The sequence below is a fragment of the Rhinolophus sinicus genome, linkage group LG03, assembly GCF_036562045.2.
Source record: "Rhinolophus sinicus isolate RSC01 linkage group LG03, ASM3656204v1, whole genome shotgun sequence".
Lineage (NCBI taxonomy): Eukaryota > Metazoa > Chordata > Mammalia > Chiroptera > Rhinolophidae > Rhinolophus > Rhinolophus sinicus.
The window spans coordinates 103,544,352-103,565,910 of NC_133753.1; the positions used below are offsets into that span (position 1 = coordinate 103,544,352).

The 21,559-nt window shown below is 54.2% G+C and overlaps 1 protein-coding gene across 1 annotated transcript in view; it reads right to left on the minus strand.

Moving 5' to 3' along the window:
• The window catches only part of CASTOR2 (cytosolic arginine sensor for mTORC1 subunit 2), a 45,934-nt gene extending 24,784 nt beyond the window's left edge, over window positions 1-21,150 (minus strand). Inside the window, exon 1 of the mRNA XM_074328449.1 lies at window positions 20,792-21,150. Coding sequence (XP_074184550.1) covers window positions 20,792-20,904 — 113 coding nt within the window. The 5' untranslated portion in view covers window positions 20,905-21,150. The remainder of the gene's footprint in view (window positions 1-20,791) is intronic.
• Window positions 21,151-21,559: the final 409 nt, after the last annotated feature.

Here is a 21,559-nt window from a genome sequence, read left to right on the forward strand (position 1 = left end):
CGATCTGTTTACTCTCAGATTCCTAACCCAGCAGAGCGAGGCCGTCACATCGGCCTCTCCACCAGCATCCTGGGCGACAAGCCCCTGCCAGCCAGAGCCCTTTCCAGCCACGGACCTTCAACCAGGAGCAGGAGGGGGAGCTGGAGTTGGGGAGGGCTGTTTCCAAGTAAACTCATCCAGCAAACCCACTCTGAGATTTCAGATTTATGAACCAGATAAATTAGTAGAGGGAAGAGAATTGCAAGAGTTTGTTTAATTTGTGGAAGGGTTTACCACAGGTTCCCCACCAAAACCACAAAGGGGAGACCTTCCTGGAATCAGCCAGACAGGAAGGTGGAGTACAGAACGGCCCAGAATCAGGCTGGGAGACCACTGTGTGCTGCCTCCTTCAGTAATGGAACACTGGAGGAAGGTGACCCAGCCTCTGCACACCCCTATGGAAATAGGAGAGGGGGAGCTCACTCCTTTGCAAGGCAATTCATTCCGTCCGGGGGTAGCTTATTTCTAGAAAACTCTACCAGCGTAGCCTCCTTTTAACTGACACCTGAATAGACTTAATTCTGCCCTTAGGGACCCACGGACATTTGCTCCAGCTGGAAGGAGCCCAGCAGGACCATCACCTTTTCCCCACAGTGGGAACAGGGCTGTGGGCAAAAACACTGCATAACCCCCAGCTCTTTACTGCTTAAAGCCTTGGTGCTCAGCCTTGGATACACATTGAACTACAAAAAGCACCCCGTGGGCCTGTTGAGGGCACACGGCTACCACTGGAAAACCAGAGATGCAGGGCCAGCCTCCATCACCGGGCCTGGGCCCTCCTGGCCAGGAAGGGCCACTGGAAGCTACCTAACCAGGGACTTCAGTGTGGTGAACCCGCTGCCACATTCCGATTGCCCACCCCGGTGAGTGGCTAACTGCAGGGCAGGGTCCATTTAAAGAGCCTCTGCCCTGCCGTCTGTCTGTCTGCAGACTGCCCAAGGCAGCTGTGGGGATGGGATTTCTGGGCCCTCTGAGACAGAGGGAGACACCCCCCTCCCACTGCTGGTCAAGTTTATCCCACTTTTGTGGCTATTAAACCAAGCCTAGGCCCCTCAGCACCCTGAGTTACAAAATGGAGGGGACCACACTGACTGCTGGAGGAGGAAGACAGAACTGAGAATGCCTGCTCGACTTCTGGGGGCAAGACGCTTCCTGCGTCCGAGGCACGTCCACCCCCAGCAGTCAGCACCCGGGGTGGCATGTGAAGCTGGCACAGCAACCCCTGTTTACCTCAATGCGACAGGGAGAAGACTGAGGGGACCAACCTTCTTGGCACCAAGAACAGGCAGAATTACATCCAGGCAACAGAAGTCGGGATAGCGTGCAGGACAGGCAGTGCTGGCTGGAAGACGGTGCTGCGGAGGCTTCTGGAATCCTGGGGGCCTTCTCTTCTCGGTTTTGCCTGGGTGCTGTTTCCCTGGGGACAGTCAGTCTATAGGACTCTCGAGCTGCACGTATTACTATCTGTGCACGCCCCATGCAGCTGGGCTTCACTAGCAGATAAGAAAGTCCTAGCTTTTCCTCCTGCCCTCCTTGGGTCTGCTCCATGTCACAATCAAGCAGATGTGCTGTGTGGTCTGCTTGGAGGCAGCCACAATGGCTCACGCCCCAGGTTGGGCCTTGAGGGTCCCCCAAACAAAGGCTTGAGGGGGTAGAGTCGGTGAGGAGGTGATGTGAAGATGAGTGCAGAGAAAAGATTTCCAACCACCCCCCTGGCGATACCCGCTCGCCGGGCCAGTGCCGAGCAGCCCTGAATGGCGCTCATCGTTTCAGGGGACAAATGTCTTCCATGAGGTCAAATCTGGGCTTGGACCGTTATTTCTTCCAGATATCATTCCCCCCCCCCCAAACTTTTTTTTTAAAACTCTGGCATAATTTACCATAATAAAATGTACAGGTTTCAGGTGTACCGTTTGTGAGTTCTGACAAATATATACTCCCATTTAACTACCCCCGATCAAGAAATTGAGCCTTCCCGTCACAGCACTCTTCTCTGTCCTTTTCTGTCAGTCACTACACCCAACGAGAGGCGACCCCTGCTCCAATTTCTATTGGCATAGGTTCATTTTGCTTGTTATAGCACTTTAGGGTCATGAAATCATACGGTGTGTATTATTTTGTGTCTGGCTTTTGTTCCATGCATTGGTTTTGAGATGAATCCATTTTATGTATTGTAGTTGTTTTTACTGATGTATGTATATTTATATATATTCATGATGTATTTTAATATATTCTTATTTATCCTTTCTCTTGTTAATGAATGACATGGTTGTTTCCAGTTTTTGGCTATTACGAATAAAACTGCTACGAACATCCTTCTTTACAAAAATCTCCTGGCTGGCTTCCTACACCCCCAATTCCTGTAATTCCACAAAAGCAGCTCAAGCTTGTACCGCAGAACTGCTCTGCACAGCCGGCCCCCCCACCCACCTGGGCTCTGCCCTCTCCATGGGGTGGGTCCTGAGAACACCCTATGCTGAGGCCAAGGCCTTGCTGAGACGGCATGGGACCCTGCTGGTGTGGGGCCCGGCAGAAACCAGCACACAAAGCATTATGATGGTCTACTGTGGTAAGGGCTGTGACACAAGGGGGGTCTGGAGAGGGGGCTGCGTAGGCCTCCCTTGGATAGGGCGCCTGGGAAGGACTCAGGGAGGGATGTGTAAGCTGAGGATCGGAGGATGAGATCCAGGCAAGGGAGACCCCTGACTCTAGGAAGGAAGATATTCCACAGCAGTGCGCTTGCATCGTCTACAGCCATGGAAACAACGGTCTTCTACACTTTGTAATACAACGTTGAGTGGAAAAAAGCAGGGCCCAGAAGATGACACACAGCCGGATACCCTATTCAGATATACACCAGGGACAAAACCATTCGTAAGAGTCAAGGGAAAGACAAGCGTGGGTGGATGGCAGTTACCATCATGGTTATGTTTGCAGTGGGGGGAAGTGTTTTTCAAAGACTAAACAAACGGAAAGTAAAAGCAGGATCAATAAGTATATCACGAATCAAAGATGACGAGTAATCAAATTCTTGCACCTGACATCCATTTAAAAAAAGGTTTTGAAATGTTTGAGCAACAGATCTGGTCTGTGTTTTAAGCAGCTCACTTCGGCTGCATGGAGGGGAGCGGGTTCTGCATCTCATGGGGGATCCTGCTGTTCAATCTCTGCACACCCCTCTCTGCTCCTGTGTGGGTCCCATCGTCTCTTAGGTGGGGGAAGCTGGGCTCAGACTCTATCCACTGTGGTCCACAGGGGTCCCCAGGGAATGCTGGGATGCAGGACCCAGAACCAGAGCCTCTGAGTTGGGCCATGTCCGACCAGCACCGAAGCAGCCCCCAGCCCCCGTGGCCCTCCAGCTGGAAGCCTGGAAGGATGGTCAGGAGCGCCAAGAGGAGTCGTGCCAGCTACCACTGGCTTTACCAAATCGGCAGTATCTGCCCAACCCCCCCAAGATGGAAAGTTGTATTTCTGCAGGAGTCCCAGGGAGAGAAAACAAAAGGGGGTGGGAGGGAGGGTGGGAGAAGGCTCTCAATCAAGAAAGATCTTGGACACGTCTGCATGGAGGTGAATGGGGGTTACGGCTCAAAGGCCTGCAAGATACACAAGTGAAAAGAATCAGAAGATACACTTTCCATATTAAACACCCAGGAACATTCTTCATTTACACCAAGAAACATGTGGCCCTCTTACTCTATTTTTCTTCCTTGCACTTTTGGGAAAGAATAGTAGGGAGAAACAGGCCAGTAAGAACATGATGACAAATGGGCCCAGTACCTGGTCTCAGTGTGAAGGGACACGAGGAGTGGAAGGGACTGAAGCTGCTGGGGTTGGGGGGGCTCCCTTCCTGCTGAAATGGGGGCAGCTGCCACTCAGCTGAGATAAGCTATTACCATGTGGGCCCTGGATTGCAAGAGCTTCCAGTTTTCCAAGAAAAGATGGAAATCCAGATTTTTGTGATTTATCTCAATGTTGAAATGTTGGTGAAATTTAAAAAAATACACTGGGCGGGCCAAAGAAAACACTTCTGGCCTATAAATATCCTATATTCCCTTCCCAGACCCCCCAAAGTTCTCAAGCGTCTTGGGTTTTAGAGGCAGTCAACTTCCTGAATGGCAAAGGGTATCTGTATGTGTGACCACTCGTGGGGCAGGGCCTGGCACATGAAGGAGGTTGCCAGCTAAGGGCCCGGGGGACTCCTCAGAGCTCCCTGGGCGTCCTGGGAGAGGTCAGGAGCAGGTTAAGCAAAATGCAAACCAGATAAAACAGAAGCGGCCATGACGTCCGCCAGCTCTGGACACCAACCTAGGCATCCCGGCAGCTCGCTGCGCCCACTGGGCTGCGCCTGCCTCCTCTGGAATCCCCGGCTGCCCAAGCCCAGAGCCTCAGCAGTGGCACCTCGGGACGTGGGCTGCTCAGCCTGTGCAGCACGCTGGGCCTCCCCTGTCACCCTCATGGAAGAGCTCTCAGCTGCGAGTCAAGAAGGAGTGTCGGACTCCCAGAAAGCTGGGTGACCCTGGCCACGTCCTGTGCATCCCTGTCAGCACCCGTGGTCGGCTGTGGTGCCAGCTCTGTCAAGCCGTGGTGCCAGCTCTGTCAAGCCCCTGCCCAGGCCACCCCAGTTCCAGGGCTCAGCATTGTGTTTGCTGGGGAGGCAGACATGGAGATGTATTTCCAGGGGGGTGACTCAGGGAATGAGCACACAAGAGCAACTGGGCTGTGCTGGGGGGTCTGGGGCGCAGGGGAGGCATCCTGGAGGTGGCAGTGCCTGGGCAGCAAGTTGAAGACCTAAGACTATGAGTGGCTGGGATTTCAGAACGGAGCCAGTGCCTGCCAGCCCTGCCCGTGCAGGCCCAAACTCATGCCACTACACCACACACAACTGCTTTGTCTAGAAGCCCATGGCATGCACCCCCGGCACCTACCCTCACAGGGCAGAGGGGGCCAGGTCTGACCCCACTCTGCCCAGCCCTGAGTTAGGACAGCCACCGCCAAAACGAACCTGACATTCTCTGTCTCTGAGCCCCAACAACCTTCTGAAACAGGGCTGCTGAGCAGAGCTTCCCGGAATGACGGAAACAGTCTACCCACATGGTGCAGTTGGACAGCCCCTGGCCAAATGTGGCCACTGAACAGTCTGAAATGTGGCCCGTGAGGCTGAAGAACGGAATTTTAAAATTTCTTTTCTTTCATTTAAATTTCAACAGCCACATGTGGCAAGAGGCCACCAATTTGGACCGTGAGGTTCTAGAACTTTTCAGCCCATCCTTCACTCAAATGGAAGCAACCCCTTCCTGAAACACAGCCCTGGCCTGCAGCTCCAGGGCCCACCCCGCCTGGCCATCTGGCTGTGGTTCACCACCAAGCCATTAGCCCTGGAACTGTTTCAGGCTCAGATTCTATCTCCGGCTCCATGATTTTGGAAACCTCAACGAGGCCCTCAAAAGTGAATGACTAACTGGTGGCATGAGGTGGGGTCTCGAGTCTGACGCTCACAATTATACTACTTTTCCCAGGAAAAGTCCCCTCTTGTTGGCTTAGCTCATGGGAGGAAATGTTTATCGTGGACCTGAGCCCTGTGCCTAGCACTTTCAATGAGCTCAACCTTGATTCAGGAAGAAAGGGCAGGGAAACTGCTACTGTGTCTACAAGCACCTGCCCAATGCTTTCCTCTATCTTCATCCTCCCATTGCTGAGATGGGCACACTGAGGCTTGGGACACAGTCTCATCAGTGGGAGGAAGAGGTCTGAACAAGCCCAAATCCTGGGCTCTTTCCACCAGTGCTCACTGCTAGGGGCTCACGAGGGCTGTGGTGGCGGGGAGACAGAGGGAGCCAGGCTGCCAGAATGAAGTACCAGACACTGGGCAGCTTAAACAACAGAACTGATTTTCTCACAGTTCTGGAGTCTGGAGGTAGATCAACGTGCCGGCAGGGTTTCTGGAGAGGGCTCTCTTCCTGGATTGCAGACGGCCACCTTCTTGCCTCATTCTCGCATGGACTTCCTTCTGAGTGCACGCAGAGTGAGCAAGCTCTCTGGTGTCTCTTCTCATAAGGAAACTAATCCTGTTGGATTCAGGCCCCACTCTTATGACCTCATTTAACCTTGATTTGGTGCCCCACTGGGGCTTAGAGCTTCAGCATTTGAGTTCTGGGGGGACACAGGTATTTAGTTCATAGCACCCTTAAACATGTCATAAGTTACTGAGAAGAGACACTCATGAAGCAATGGACAAAAGACCAGAGATGATGGACAAAAGGCTAAAATGAATGCAAGCCCATGAAAACCTGTACGAGATGCTTTCAAGAAGAAGAAAAGGAGCGGAAGTATCAGTAGCCTAACGATGGAGGAGGTCGAGGGCTTGGTACGGTTCCCAGAAGGGGGCTGTCTCCATGCGGCCTCGATTTTGGGTCCTCAGGCCAGCAAGAGAGACGGCAGGGCCTTCCAGGGAAGGGCCTAACACAGACAGGGTGTAGCTGGGAAGACGTAAGGGGGCAAGGAGAGAAGGAGGGGAGTCTGCACCCCCCACCTCCACCCCATCTCAGCGGCCACAGGCCCGTGTTCACAGCCACCCTAGCACAACTGTTAGGCTGCCACCTGCAGGCTCTGGTGCTGGGCTTCGGAACACCCTAGGAGGGCCAGCTGCCTGGCTCCCCACGGCCCGTCTGCAGCTCGGGGGGCTGCTGTGACCACTGTGTGCCACGGCGAGCCCTCTCCATCTGGGACTCCGTTCCAAATCCATGAAATAAAAGAGCTGAACTTCAGAAAAGATGTCAGGCTCGGTCCAGCCCAGAGCAGACGAGAACCAGGTGTTCGATGCGCTGTCTGTCCTTCTCCACCAGGAAGGGCAGTGCTTACCCCGACCTCGGGGCGGGGGCAGGAGAGGGCTGTAAGGGACCACTCTGTCCAGCTGCCAGCCCTGCACCTCTGGGCCTTCTGCAGAGAACCCATCGGTCCACTCTCCCCAAACACGCCCCACGCTTCCCCAGGCCAGGGCAGCTCAGTCAGCTCAGGGCTTTGCTTACTACCTGAACTGGGGAGCCCCTGCTCCTTCCAAAGTGCTCAGGCACCTGGCTGGGGAATTAAGTGATGGCTAAAATACACTGCAGACCCCCAGCCCGAGCTGTCGCCCTGCCCTGCACTCCTGGCACCGACTGCCTGCAGTCAGGACTGGGGCCTAAAATCTACCCAAACACCCTGGGCTGGTTCAGCCCCTCACAACCCAGTCTTCTCACTAACTGTGTTTTGTTTTGCATGGTTTACACCTGTCATCACCTATTCAGCTGCCCAGAGCAGGTTGGTGCCGGTCCAGTGGCCGACAGGCTTTGCCCCACAAGTGAGGAAGTCCAGGCCCCAAGGGCCTTCCATGGATTTTGAGCCAAATATGCCACTTTTATTAAAATTCTCACTTGGCTATGGCCAACATCCCTAGGGCCTTGTCCAACTTGCTGAAGTCACTGAGTCAGAGAAAGTAAGGGAGACAGTGGCCTTAGAAAAAAAGAGAGAAAGTAAGCAGGGCATGACATAAAAAAGCAATTCTGACAAGCTGGCTACGTCAGCCTTCTCACCCCATTTTGCAGATGAAGAAACTGAGGCTTAGAGAGGTTAACACTCTGCCAAAGGCCATGAGCTGGTAAGTGGACAGAATCTGAGCGTGACTAGTAAGGGAGGTAGAACCTCTGGGCCCCAGAGATCTGGGCATCAGAGGTGTCAACATGTCCTCTCCGCCCACACAGGAAGTGGGTGACCTCAGGGGTAATCATCTTTGGCAGCAGCAAGGAGCCTCTTCCAGAGCGCTCTGAGGGTGGAAGGGGCGAGAAGGTGCCCACTCACGGACCTGGGGAGGGAAGGTGTTTCTGTGGGGTCTGGCACACGGCCTCCAGGACAGCTGTCAACTTCCTGCTCAGGGAGCCACTCAGGCCAGCCTACAGGCCCTGGGAGGGCGCTACTCAGCCCAGCTGGTGCCAGAGCCTGGAGCCTCCCCCTCAGATAAGCGCAGCAGGAGGGTGGGAAGGCTGGGGTGCCAGGACGTGGGAGTTTCCAACATTCGCAGAGGTGAGAGCTCTTGACCTGGAAGAGGACAGTCCCTGGGTGGGGTGGAACCACCTTCAAAGGCTGGGCACACTGGAAATGGTTGAATGTGGGTCTGGCTACCTGGGCCCCACGGCCTGGCAGACAGCTGCCTGCACCTGCACATGGGGGGCGGGGGATGAAGGAGGAGCTGCAAATACCCAGATACAAGAGCACAAAAACCCAGGGCCTTCACTATGGTGGGCCGGCTACAGGCTGGGTATTCTGGAGGTGAAAGACTCTTAAGGTCTGTGCAGCCGGGGGCCTGCAAGGTGGCTGGAAACATAAGCTGAACAGTGCAAAGAACCCCAAACAAGATGCTTCAGGGCCTGCATGCATATGCACAAATACACACCTCCCCCAAACGGAAGGTGACATCAAGAGGGTCTTTTCACCTGCTTTTCAGGCTATCTGATGACGCGCTGGGTGGTCAGGGGGTCAGAAGCAGGCCTGGGCCACCCTGACGGGAGTGTAAACTGGAAACCCTCTCTGGAGGCACCGCGGGAGGACTTCAGCATCACACATGCTCTGACCCGGAGGCCCGCTGCTAGGCATCCACTACAAACACATCCCCACACATGCGAAATGAGGTCTGTGCACAAGGTTACGTTATAGCATTAAACGTACAGAACAACGGAGGTTGGGAACAAATGACCACCGTGGGAGACAGGTTAAAGATACAGTGGTCACCAGTTCTGTGGAAAACTATGCAGCAGTTAAAAGGAAGGACACGACTCATGACTAAGATAAACGCCAGCTGAAAAAGCCATTGCGTGGGACAAGAAGAGTGAGCATGGCTTACTATTTGTTAAAAAAAAACACGGGGAAATAATACATATGCATATTTGCACACACACACGGAATATCAGCAAGAATCCCACGAATCTCGCTGTCTGTGGGGCAGGAACAGGGGTGGGAGGGAACGTGTACTGGGCAACTGTATATTTTTGGAATTCTAATAAACTGTGAATTTACTATCTACCAACAATTTAAAACGAGGGAAAAAACCCACCAAAATAAACCAGAGCGGCAAGGAGGCCTTCCTGCAGGAGGCAGCAGGACCGTGGTAGGCTGGAAAGGCACAGGAGCAGGTGCACTGAGAAGGAGCAGGATGGGGCGCACAGTGGTGAGGGGCATTGCGTCGAGGGCTAGGCAGTCCTGGGGTCAAACCCCAGCCCTGTTTACCTGTGTCTGACCCTGGCAGTCACCAGTCCTCTCTTCCTTCCTGCCCAGGGCACATCCCAGTCACAGCCTGCTGCCAGAAGAATGAAGGAACAACGAAGGATGAGGGGTTCCCTGCCTCTCCCATCCATCTGCAACCCTCTCTTTGGCAGGGGCTCTGACCCTGACCCACCTAGCAGGCTTGGTGACCTGTCATCCTAAAGCTGACCCTGGCACTTTGCCTTCTCTCTATACAGGGCTCCCAGTAGAAGCTGCTGGATCCCCTAGTAAGCCTGGGCCCTGCTGGGGGGGGGGGTAGGGGGCGGTAAACGATAGGTGGAGAGCTCTGCCAAGATCTCCAGACTCAACATGAGGACCAAGAACCTGTACCGGCCTTCAGGACGCCCGACCTATGCTCAGCCCCTGCTGAAAGAGCAGAGCGCAGGCCCAGTCGGAGAGGACCCAAACCACAGCCTCCTGGGCAGGAAATGAGCATCTCCCAGAGCCCCAGACCACTCGGGGGGACCTGAGGGTTATGGAGTCTGGCAGGCGCTTGGGGAAGCCTCACTGTGACGGCCGGCCGATGCCTGCTGAGGACGTTCTGGATGCCGGGCAGTGGACACACATGAGCACGAGAGTCTCACAATACTCCGGGGGCCAGCAGCACCACTCCCATTTCCCAGATAAGAACAGCAAGACTTACTAAAGTGAAATCATTCTCCAAAGGTGGTATCATGGACTGAATGTCTGTGTGCCCCCAAATTCACATGTTGAAGTCCTACCCCCCGATGTGGTTACTGTATTTGGTGGTGGGGCCTCATTAGGTTAAGATGAGATCATGAGGGTGGAAATCCCATGGGGTCAGTGCCCCTACGAGAGGGAGAGAGATCTCGCTTCCTTCCCCTCAGTGTGCGGGCTCCCAGGAGAAGCCATCTGAGGACACAGGGAGAAGGGGCCTCACTGGGAGCGGACTGGTCAGCACCTTGACCTTGGACTTCTAGCCTCCAGAACTGCGAGCAATAAATCTCCGTTGTTAAACCTCCCAATCTGTGGTATTTGTTACTGCATCCCAAGCAGACTACGGTAACAGGTGGCAGTGAGGCTGCCAACTCGGATCTCATGCTCTTCCTCACTGACAGTGCCCAGCCCTCGCCACACCCCCACCCCTCAACTTTCTTCTCATTCTCGTGAACCTAGATTTGTTGTTGTTGTTCTTCAGTATGCCCAATGGGCACCCTGTCATTTACAGGTGAGCCTCCCAACACCTTTCTGGCCCTCACTTCCAGATGTGACACTGCGTGGAAGACCCATTCCAAAAGCACTGCTCAGCTCAGGGGGTCCAGCCTGGGTGGGTGCATGAGTTCTCCCAGGTAGCTCACCACAGGATCCCCCCATGTTAGTACACCTGCCTGGGACCGAGCCCTGGGGGACTGGGACATTCACCTGGAGGCCCAGAGGCCAAATGGGGAGGGAGGCGACTTCCATCAGGGAAGGGGAGAAATAAATCAGGGACAGGTCCCAGCTCCTGGGCAGGATGGCAGGGGGAGGTGGGGGGAGAGACCTGCCCCATTCTTACCCCTCAGGAAGGTAAAGGGGTGAAGGGGGGTCGAGTCCAAGGTCCCTTCTAAACCTTCCCCCACCGCCTTCCAGTGTTCTAGATCCTACGGCAGGCTCCCAGTTCTAACCCTGAGAAGAATGGGGTGGGGCGGGTTTTCTCTGACTTGTATGGTCGCTATGCTTACAGCACAGCTGGAGTGACAACTCTGTACCTGTCCTGAAGCCTTTGATGTGTGAGCTTAAACGCTCCCACAGAAAGCATCGTATGGACACCTTCTTGCTGCCCTGAAGACCATGGAGAAGGACCATTTCCTGAGGGGACTCCTGGGAGGGACGAGCATGGAAGAGCCCCTGTGCTCCCGCCCACTGAGACGACAGGCAGCCTGCACCCTTGTCAGCCTCGGCCTTCAGAGACGCCCATTCTCACTGGGCCAGACCTTCCAGGCTGCACAGACACGACTGCCTCACACTATCACTGACATGTCTTACAGACAGGACAGCAGGGCTCAGAGATGGGCAGTGACCTGCTGAAGCTGCACAGCTCACACACGGCAGAGCTAGGGCACCGAACTCTGATGGGGGGAGCATCTGGGCAAAGTACAGGGTATCCTGGTCAGAGAAGAGGGTCAGAGGCACTGCAGGGGGAGGGGTAGCAAGAACAAAGTGGGAAAGAGGAGAGGCAGGGACGGGCTTGGGGAGGCCGAGTCCAGAGGGCAGGGCCTTGGGGGCTACACTCAGGGTCTGGACTTCATCCCAGAGCAGTTCACACATGGGTAGGATGGGATTTGATTTCTGGGATTTGAAGCTGCCCTCCTGCCAAGAAAGAGGGCCTAGAGGGCACAAGACCCTCCTCCTGAGGGCCACAGGGTCAGGTGAGAGGCTTGAATGGAGAACAGGGGGAAGCATTAGGAGGGCCAAGAAGGGGGGATTAGAGAAAGGACCTGGAGATGGGCTGGATGTGGGGACACAGAGGAGTGTGGAGCAGGTCTGGGCAGGAGCACCATTTGGGCCAAAGTCTGGGTTGTCTAAACGTCAGTCAGGCAGAGCTCGCCAGTGTGGGATGCAGACAATGACCCCCAAGACCTTGCTGGGAGCAGAGAGCTCACGCCTTTAAAAAGCCAGCTGAAGGACACCAGAGCTCTTGGTTCTGACCAACTGCTCTTACGGGCGGCCGCCTGACTAGCCCCAAAGGTTCTCGGGTCTGTGTGCCTGCAAACCCTTTCTCCCCACCTGGCCGCCCCCTCCCCAGGACCTTGGGAAAGTCTACGTCAGTCCCTACAGCTACCCCAATCTGAAAGAAACTCCTCGTCAAATAAAAATCAGACTTTGTTATTCCATCCTGCAACCATCAGATTATCCTTTCCGGTGACTCAAAAGCAGGACAGACCATCAGCGCCGTGGGGCAGGGGCCACCACTGCCTCTTGCCAATGCTTGCCACCCAGTCCAGGGCACTTCAGTCTTCAATAAGCATCCACTGAAGTCATATGAAAAATCAGCTGACTGTGTGTCGATCACTTAAGTCCCTGACGTAAAATTTCCCCATCAATCCTCACCACAACCCAAAGAGGTCAATACTAAGGTGCCCATTTTAAAGAGGAGGAAATGAGTCTCCCAACAACTTGCCCACAGTCACGTAACTGGTAAGTGGTGGACCTTGGATAAAACACACGTTTTCTGGACTGTTACGTCCATCCTCTGAGAAACAGTCCTCAGCATAAGATCTTCCATCTTAACAGCAGGAATGAGCAGCGTGAAACACAAGCCGAGAAGAGCTGGAAGTGGGGAGCTGGCCTGAACCCCAACCTGCTACGTGTCTGCTTCATGACTTGGGGAGAGTTACTGAGCAGCTGTCTCCCCTGTTGGCTGGGGTGGGCAATCCCTCCTTCCTACAGAGCCCTGGTAAGAGTGAAATGACAGAGAGCCCCACTGTGGCCTGGCGCATAGTAGGCTCTCAAGAAAGATCTCTGAGGTTAAGCTTCGTTTGTTCTAAATCCATCATATCAGTCATGCATCAGTGACTCTTGAGCTCTCAAGGAGAAAGATTGAACTTTGAGAACAAATGTCCACTTACTGCCTTTCCTGCTCAGGAAAGGGAGTACATTGTGAGATGGGGAGGGGACCAAAAGTCAGGCAGGCCTGGTGCAGAGGCCTGAGGGCGGAGAGAAAAGTCCAGGAGAGCATCTAGGAAGCCCGGCCTGGTTTCAATAAAGCTGTTTTTAAAAACAAAAACAAAAACCCTACTCTTCACTTACTGTTTTTGTGATCTTGAGCAAGGTACTGAACTATTTAGTGCCTCAGTTTCCTCCTCTGTAAAATGGGACAAGTAACTGCGCCTATGTGACAGGGTTGTTGTGAGGACTGAACAAGTTAATACATAACATGCTCAGAGCGGTCGTCCCCTGGGTACGAGTCTCTCCCTGAGCCTCAGTCTGCCCGGTGCTGCCCTAGCCTCTGCTCACCACACTGCCCTTTGGTTCCCCACTCGCTAGGCTCCTCTTTTTAAAATTTTTTTTTCACAAAACGTACATAAAATTTACCATCTTAACCATTTCTTAGTGTACAGTTCAGTAGTACGTACAGTCACACTGTTATGCAACCAATCTCCAGAACTGCTTTTGTTTTGCAAACCAGAAACTCTGTCCCATTAAACAACTGCCCGTGCCCTCCTCTCACCAGCTCCTGGCACCCAACATTCCACTTTCTGTCTCTATGATTTTAACTACTCCAGGTGCCTTGTGTAAGTGGAATCATATAGCATTTGTCTTTTTGTGACTTATTTCACTTAGCAGAATTCTAAGGTTCATCCATGCTGTAGCATGTCAGAATGGCCTTCATTTTTAAGGCTGAATAATATTCCATTGTATGTGTATACCACATTTTGTTTATCCATTCATCTGTCACACTTGAGTTGTTTCCACCTATGGCTACTGTGAAGCCTGCTGCTATGTACATGGGTGGACAGACAAGACCCAAGCTTTTAAGCAAAGATCTCAGAGGTCGGAGTATGTCCACTACACTATATTTAAGTGAAGGATAAATGTAAGGCACCTAGAGGAGAGTTCCCCCTTAGAAGCTTTAACACATGCACAACAAACTGGGCTAAAGGTCTGGGTGAGCTGTCAGCTGCTGGAGAGCTTAGTGGGCCTGCCTGCCCATGCCAAGGTACAGGGCCCGGGAAGGCCAGATCCCGCCTGCTCTAGCTCTAGTGGGACGAGGCTGGTTTATTGAGGGCTGGTTCCTCGTACCAGAGGTCTGTCGTAAGAAAAAAACTTGCCAGCCACGTGCAGGCTCAGAAGAGACCAATTCAGGCCTCACAATGGCCTCTTTTGGTCCACAAGAGGTAAGTCAGTGCTGTGGAGCACCGGTCCTGAGGCCGGGACATGCACCTGAAATGGGGATGGGGGTACTAGCGATCCCAACCTACCCCGGGGTATGGGCGATCCGGCAAAGCCACTCACTCAGCCCCAGGGTGGCTTCCTGGGGAAGCTGACGCTCTTGCTGACTCCGGGAAGAGTCTGTTAGGTTGAAGGACTTGCGAGAGCTGTCTAGCTGCACTAAAGCTACGGTGACCCCACGTTCTGGCTTGCCCTGCTGCCCAGGGCAATTATGTTTAGTGCTCGCTGTTACTCTCAAAAGTGTCCCCATTAGGATGATAAATTAAACAGTCGCTGTATTAGCTATTGCATAACAAATGACCCCAAAACGTAGTGGCTTGATACAACAAACGTTTCTATCTCTCATAGTTTCCATGGGTTAGGAATCTGGGTGCGGCTGAACTGGGCAATTCTGGCAGAGGATATCTTATGACATCACAGCCAAGGTGCTGGCTGGGGCTGCGGCCATTGGAAGGCTTGCCTGGGCAGGAGGATGTGTGGTCAAGGTGGCTCCCTCACAGGCTGGCTGCTGTGGGAGGCCTCTCCACAGGGATGCTTGAGTGTCCTCACCACATGACAGCTGGCTTTCCGCAGAGCCAGGGATGAAAGCACGCAAGTGGGCCAGGTAGCGCTACCCTCTGTCTCGCTCCTGCCACCTTCTACATGTTAGAAGAAAGCCACTAATGCAGACTTCATGTAAAGGCAGGGGAGCTCCAGCTTTTGAAGAGAACAGTGTCAAGGAATTTGGGATATTTAAAAACTTCCAGAGTTACTCTAAAAATAGGGCATGTGTGGTGTAGAGACAGGACAAAGCCAGAGAGGACAGAAGAAGTCAGATCAAGGAATATTCACAATGCCAGGTAAGGAGAGGGAACCACCAGGAGCAGGGTGCAGGGTGAGAAGGGCTCCGAGAAGGCGGAGCTGTGGTCAGGGTTTCAGAGTGAAGTGTGGCATCCCCCAGTTGGGCCCCAGGGCTCCCCTCAGCCCTTGCAGCACCAGCTGTTCCCTCCAGTCCAGCCTTTGGGCCTCTCACCCTCTAGCTTTGGCGGAAAACACACCTTTCCTTCCCTCTGGACAGAAGCTCCTTTTGTGTTTCCTAGGGGGCCCTGCACGTAGCAGGTGCATGCTGCAGGGTTTCTGCATGAACCCATGCACAGCAACCCCAGGCTGTGGTCGTGGCAGCCACAAGTCACAGCCTGCATTCTGCATACACCTTTCTCTTTCCAGCCTTCAGGCCTTTGTTCATGCTATTCTCTTGCCCAGAGGGCTCTGGCTGTGCAGTTTGCACTGCCCTGGAGACAGATGGATTGGGGACCTACCTGCAGACAGCAGATTGGCCAGGGCAGGCAGTATGGATTTCTGTGAGCATGTGCTTACTACAGACTCACCTATGTTTTTCTTTTTTTTGGCCACTCAAATGAGATGGACTTTTTAGGATGGAATTTAAAGATAAGAGCATTTCACAGGCAAAAAAAAAAAAAAAAAGACAGGAAGGAAGGAAAGAAGGAAAAGTGTGCTGCAGTTTCCCACACCTGAATACATTTCAGGATAACGATCTTGCCCCCTGCCCTCCGCTTTGTTGCTGGGGGAGGGGTGAGACACCTCCGCTGAGTGGCCCCTGGGAAAGGCATGCCCAAACTGGTGTGCTTTCAGGCCTGGCCTAGCAGTCATCAAGACAGGTTCTACCACCAGACTTCCTGGGTTCAAATCCCAGCTCTGCCACTTCTGTGTGTCCTTGGGCACTCACGTTCCTTGGCTTCCTCGTCTGTAAAAGGGGGACAATCCAGCCACGTTGGAGTAACCATAGGTGTTTTCCCTGTATACTTATTAACTGCTCCCAGTTTTGCCTTGCAGGGTTGTGGAGAGCAAATGTGAGTCCCAGAAGCACCGTACCAGCCTCCACCTCCCGGGGGCCACAGGCCCCGGCTGCAGTGGTGAATCCTGACTGGTCTGTGATGGTCTCATTCCCTGTGCACCTGATTGGTTCAAGCATGTTCACGTGACCCCGTCTGATCGGTGAGACAAGGAAGTCCACGCAGGAGCAGGGCACGTTCCTGGAAAGGTTTTCTCAGAGACGCCTGGAGACAACAGCCCTGTCCCTCCAGGAGATCTCCTCCCGACTGCCCCTAAGGCCTGGAGCTGCCCTGGCGACTCCACAGGGAGCCCCACCGTCATGCCAAGGATGGCCAAATAGAAAGGCAGGAAGACCTGGGTTCTTGATGACACCACTAAGCCTTTAAGTTACCAATCCTAGAGCAGCCCAACTCATAACATCGTGTCAGACACAGTTCAAACTTCTTACTGTTTAGGCCAGCTAAGTCATGGTTTTTGTTATTTGTAGCCCAAAGCATCTTGCTGACATTCCATGGTGGGTTACATTTCATCTTCTTGAGATTAAGCCCATCATATTGAGGAAGGGTCTACGCTCAGCTGTGCACTAAAGGAAGACTTCCTAAAGGCAGTGAGGCTAAAACGGAATCTAAAAGGATGCGCAGGCGGACAAAGGGGGCAGGGAGGGCGAAGGGTAACATTCCAGGCAGACAGGAGAAAGGCGTGAGGCTAGCGACACCACAGAGGGTGTGTGGGTGTGTGGGTCTGTATGGCTGGGAGCCAGGAGAGAAGGATGCAGCAGGTCCTCAGCCAGGCTACACAGAACCTCAGGGGATCACAGGGCAGGAAAGCTCTGTGGACAGCCTTCATTTCGCTCACCCAGGGTCTCGCCTAGAGTCCAGCTTCATGCCTAGAACAAGTGCACTCGGCCGGCCTTCTGTCCCCTATTCCGGTCACACCCAGATGGTGCTCTGAGTTGGGGCAGAGAGCAGGGCCAGGAGGCACTGCACTGGACCTTGCTTCTCCAGGTGTGATTCTGCCTGCCATGCCTCTTCCGGCCCCCAGGGCACTCATAAGGGACTGGCTGAAATCTGGGTCACTCTGTGCACGAGTGGGACATCCATCAAACAGGCAGTTACTAAGTGCTTACAAAACAGTGTGCTAAGCACAGTGGAGATAGGACCTGATTCAAATCCCAATTCTGTTTCTTCCCAGCTGTGTGACCTTGAGAAAGCCACTTTACTTTTCCAAACCCAGTGTCTTCACCTCTTTACTTCTTTGTGATAGATGGTGATATACATGGTGGCTCTATTATCTCTGGTACGGGGAGGGGTGGGGAGTAGATAAAAAGATGCACAAAAAGCTTCCTAAGCATAAAGTTTATAATCTAGGTGGGAGAATAAGACAAGCAAACAATACGCTCTTATGGACAAAAGTTGAGAAGCGATGAAAGGTTAAGTGGAGGGAGTATCTGAGCTGGGCTGTCAGGAAGTAGAAATCTAGATGGGAGGTGATGAGAGACAAACATTCCTGGTGGAGAAAAGGCCCACAAAGGCAGATACAGAAAGCCTGCAGGTGCCACTCTGTGCTTCTAAAGCCTTTAGAACAGTGGGCTGAAAACAGGAGGGCTGGACATAACTGGGATGTGGGCATCATTTGCCACCTGTCATAGCAAATCTCTGAGTTTAAGCCAGAAAGATACAGATTCAAGTCCTGCTCTACCACTTATTGTGTGACCTTGAGCAAGTCACGGAACCTTTGAGCCTCAGCGCCCTTTGCAAATCTGGTATAAAACCTAATTCAGAGAGCTGTCCTGTGGTACAGGACCTGGGACCAGGATCCCCTTTCCCACCCAGCTAGTCCCTATTTTAAAGCCCTAAGACCCAGTGCCACCTCCTGCAGAAAACCCACCTGCCTCCCTCCGGCAGTCCCCCCACACCTCCCCCCACCCCATTAGACTCCCCTTCCCTGACTCCACTGCTGTACTGTTTGTGGTCACCTGTCTTTCTCTCCCAGCAGGTCCTGGGCTTTGAAGAGGGAGGGGCAGGTACCTCAGCATCTCATGGACCCCGCTGCACCCCACACCTCAGATATCCTCCAATGCTATCCTCCTCCCCAAGCCTGAGCTCAGGTAGACACAAGAGGGAGGAAGTGATTAAGTCTGCTGGGGGTGGGGGGGAGGGGGTTCAGCAAAGCTTCAGGGTGATATCACCAGATCTCGAGGCTTGAATAGGAGTTTACTGGGGTGGGGGTTCCAGGCAGAGATGGTAGCACTAAAGCAGGAGGTGTGAAGGGAAGGATAAGTAAATTGTGGGTCACCCAAGTGCTTGCCAGAGAGTGGCTGAAGAGGAGGATTCTGGATCCAGATCTAGAAAGGCCTCAAATGCCAAACCAAGGAGTTGACCCTACAGGGAATGATTGAAAACTTATAAACAGGCAGCACAGATACCCTGGGGCAGGTTCGGGTGTGTGTGTGTGTGGGGGGGAGGGAATGCTGCACTATTTGGGGCTGAATTTAGGTTGGGGGTGGGGTAGGGAAAATGACAGGGTTATGGGCCATCACTTGGGGGCAGGAAGGATCAAAGAGGACCAAAAGTTCTACCTGGATGACTTATTATTGAGACTACACTGAATAATATATCCACAACCCACTATGCCTTATGCTTGCTAAAAAGCCCATTTCCACATCACTCCATGCTACACACACAGCAGCTCTGTGAAAACTAGTGGGCCAAGTGGTGCTGTCTTCATTACAGAAGGACAAAGTGGGAGCCAAAGAAGGAAAGGGACCTTGCCAAAGTCATGCAAGCAATGAGGGGGGCAGTCACAACCTGAAGTCAGTGTCCTGGCCCTGAGTGCTGTGGAGGCAGCCTTCAGCCATTTGACAAATGAACTCAGCACCTTCTAGAGCCAAACCCTGGAGACATGGAGATGACCTTTGACCTCTGAGTCATCTTGAGACTGGCCTGGTCACCTGGGCCTCAGACCAGCTGCCTCTTGCAGGAAAGGGAGAAGCGGGACCCACTGACGGGTAGGTTTTCCGTAGTTAGGTAGGCCAGCAAGGGCTCACCCCCAGGACATGCCTATCTATGAGTCCTCCACAGTGGACTCTTGGGTGGGGCTGGAAGAGGGAAAGGGGCAGAGGGAGTGGCCCCTTCCAGCCTTTCTAAGAAGTCCCCCAATGCCCCCTCCTCTTGGCACCCAGGGCCCGCACAGCCGCAGCCTGACTCATCATCCTGGTTTGAATGGTAGCCGAGAAATCAGCCAGGGGGCTGCCTGGGGCTGAGGGCCAAGGGTTGGAAAAACAAGGCCGCTTTCTCTTACTTCAGCCTTGGAACTCAAGACAGGCTAGGGGTGGGGAGCACAGAGCAGGTAGATGCAGGATGGTGGGTGTCAACAGCCAGAGGAGGCTGTGGGGGGTAAGGGGGGGAAGGAGATTCAGAATTTGAGCTGTGGGCTTTTGTTTTCAAATGACCTGTTTAATAATTACCTTTGCAATCAAAGAAGCCAGGGCCCAGCAAAGACAAGGATTTCAACCTTCCATACCCCACCGAGCAGGCAGAGAAGAAAGTAAACAAGATGCCACTGGCAGATCTCATTCCATCTTGCAAACAATGGCCGGACTGAGCTCCCAGCTCAGACACACACATTAAAGTGAGATTTCCAGGCAAGAACTTTACCAGACAGATAAGAGGCTCGGATTGAATTATTTCCCTGCATCCCCAGAGCTCCTCTGAGCTCAGCGCCCAAGGGGGCAGTTTAGGAGCCCTGTCATTTTAACGTTAACCTTGACCTGTAATTTATTCATTCATTTCGCAGGGAGGGAGAACCACCCCCGCCCCAGCCTCTGAAAAACCCAACCACCACCAACTTCATCCTTTTGAACAGCCACAATGGTGGACAAACAAGGGATTTAAGTTACAGAAGCTAGCTCTCACTCACACTCCTCGGGCTCCGGCTCCTTAAAAACAACAACACCTAATCCAAGCACCCACCAGGGCTCATAAAGTCAGACCTGACCTGGCACTGGGAAAATCCAACTTGTTTTTTTTTCAACCTCCCAAGGCCTTCAACTATTTTTCCCCCTGCAGCATCCAAGCCCAGCCTCAAGGCAGAGCCATAAACAAGCCTGCTCCTCCCCCTTCCACGGTTCGGCAAAACAGCCCCCACTCCACCTTCGCAGACCCCAAGGATTAAGAACCACAGCGACCCTTACCCGCAGCCCCTCTTCTGCTCTCCCCCAGCCCCCCCGCCCCATCCGCAACCCTCGAAGCACCTTGAGATAAACACCCACTAATGATTTTATGATTTTCTGCTCTGGGTAGCCGCGCTCAGCAGAATCCCTCCCCTCCGCCCTGGCGACGGGGGCCGGCCCAACCGAGGGATTGGGGGATGGGGGGTGGTAGTTTGTTTTTTCCACTGCCGCGTCCCCACACCTGTTTTTCATTCATTCATTCGTTCGTTCATTCATTCACGGATTCGTCACTGCAGCCTCCCCGACCCTCCGGATCTCGGGGAGGGGCTGGGAGGGAGAGGGCCGAGATGGGGGGAGACAGCGGCGGGGGTGCATCTGGGGGAATCGGGATGGAAGCACCCCGTTTGAGGGCAGTTTGGATGGCTTTGTCAAAAACAAGGCGAGAGGCGGGGCGGAGGCGCTCCCCGGGGCTGGAAGTTGTTTTCGAGCGGCGGCGGCGAGGACAGCCGCCCGGGTGCGCCTCTTTGTCTCTCCCCGGCCGGCGCCGCGTCCCCGCGCTCTCACCTGGTCTTGGAGGACAGGAAGGCAAGTTTGATCAGTCCGTAGGTGAAGAGCGGGATACTCTCCTTGGCGACGCTGGCAACTTGCAGCCGGTGCTCCAGGATGTGGAGTTCCATCGTCCGCCCGCGCTCCGCGGCGGCTCATCGGCGGGGGGCGAGCCGCGGCCCCCGCCCCCTGCGCGCCCAGCCGGCACCGAGCGCCGCGGGCAGCCGGCCCGGGGACCGGGAGCTCGGCGGCGGGCGGGCCCGGGCGGACAAAGGGGAGGCCCGCCAAGCCGCGAGGGGCCGCGGGCGGCAGGCTAGGGCTGCAGCGCTGGCGGAGCGGCAGCGCACGGCGCCCGGCGCGGAGAGCAGCTGGTGTTCGCTGTAACAAACAACTTGCCACTCAAACGCCGGCCCGCTGGGCATGCGCGGCCGCGGCGGGGCGTGCCGGGACTTGTAGTTGCGCTCGGCCCGGCGCTGTCGGCTGCTGATGTCAGGGGCTGGCGGCCGCGCGAGGGGTCGACCCGCTGCACGGGAAATGCGCGAGTGCCGGGCCCTGCGGGTCCACCGGGGAGGCGGAGGGCAGGAATGGGGGCTTTCGAGCCAGCCTGCGCCCGGGTGAAAGCACTGTCACTCAGAGCTCGGAACTGAGCGCTTTGGGGTGCAAAGCGAGTCGCCAACCCAACTCCAGCGCTGGAGGAGGCCCGAGTCTGGGAGGGGAGAGATCTAGAGAAACCAGTAATTACAGTGCAGAGAAGCAAAACAGAGAGGGGTGCTGGGGACAAAAATG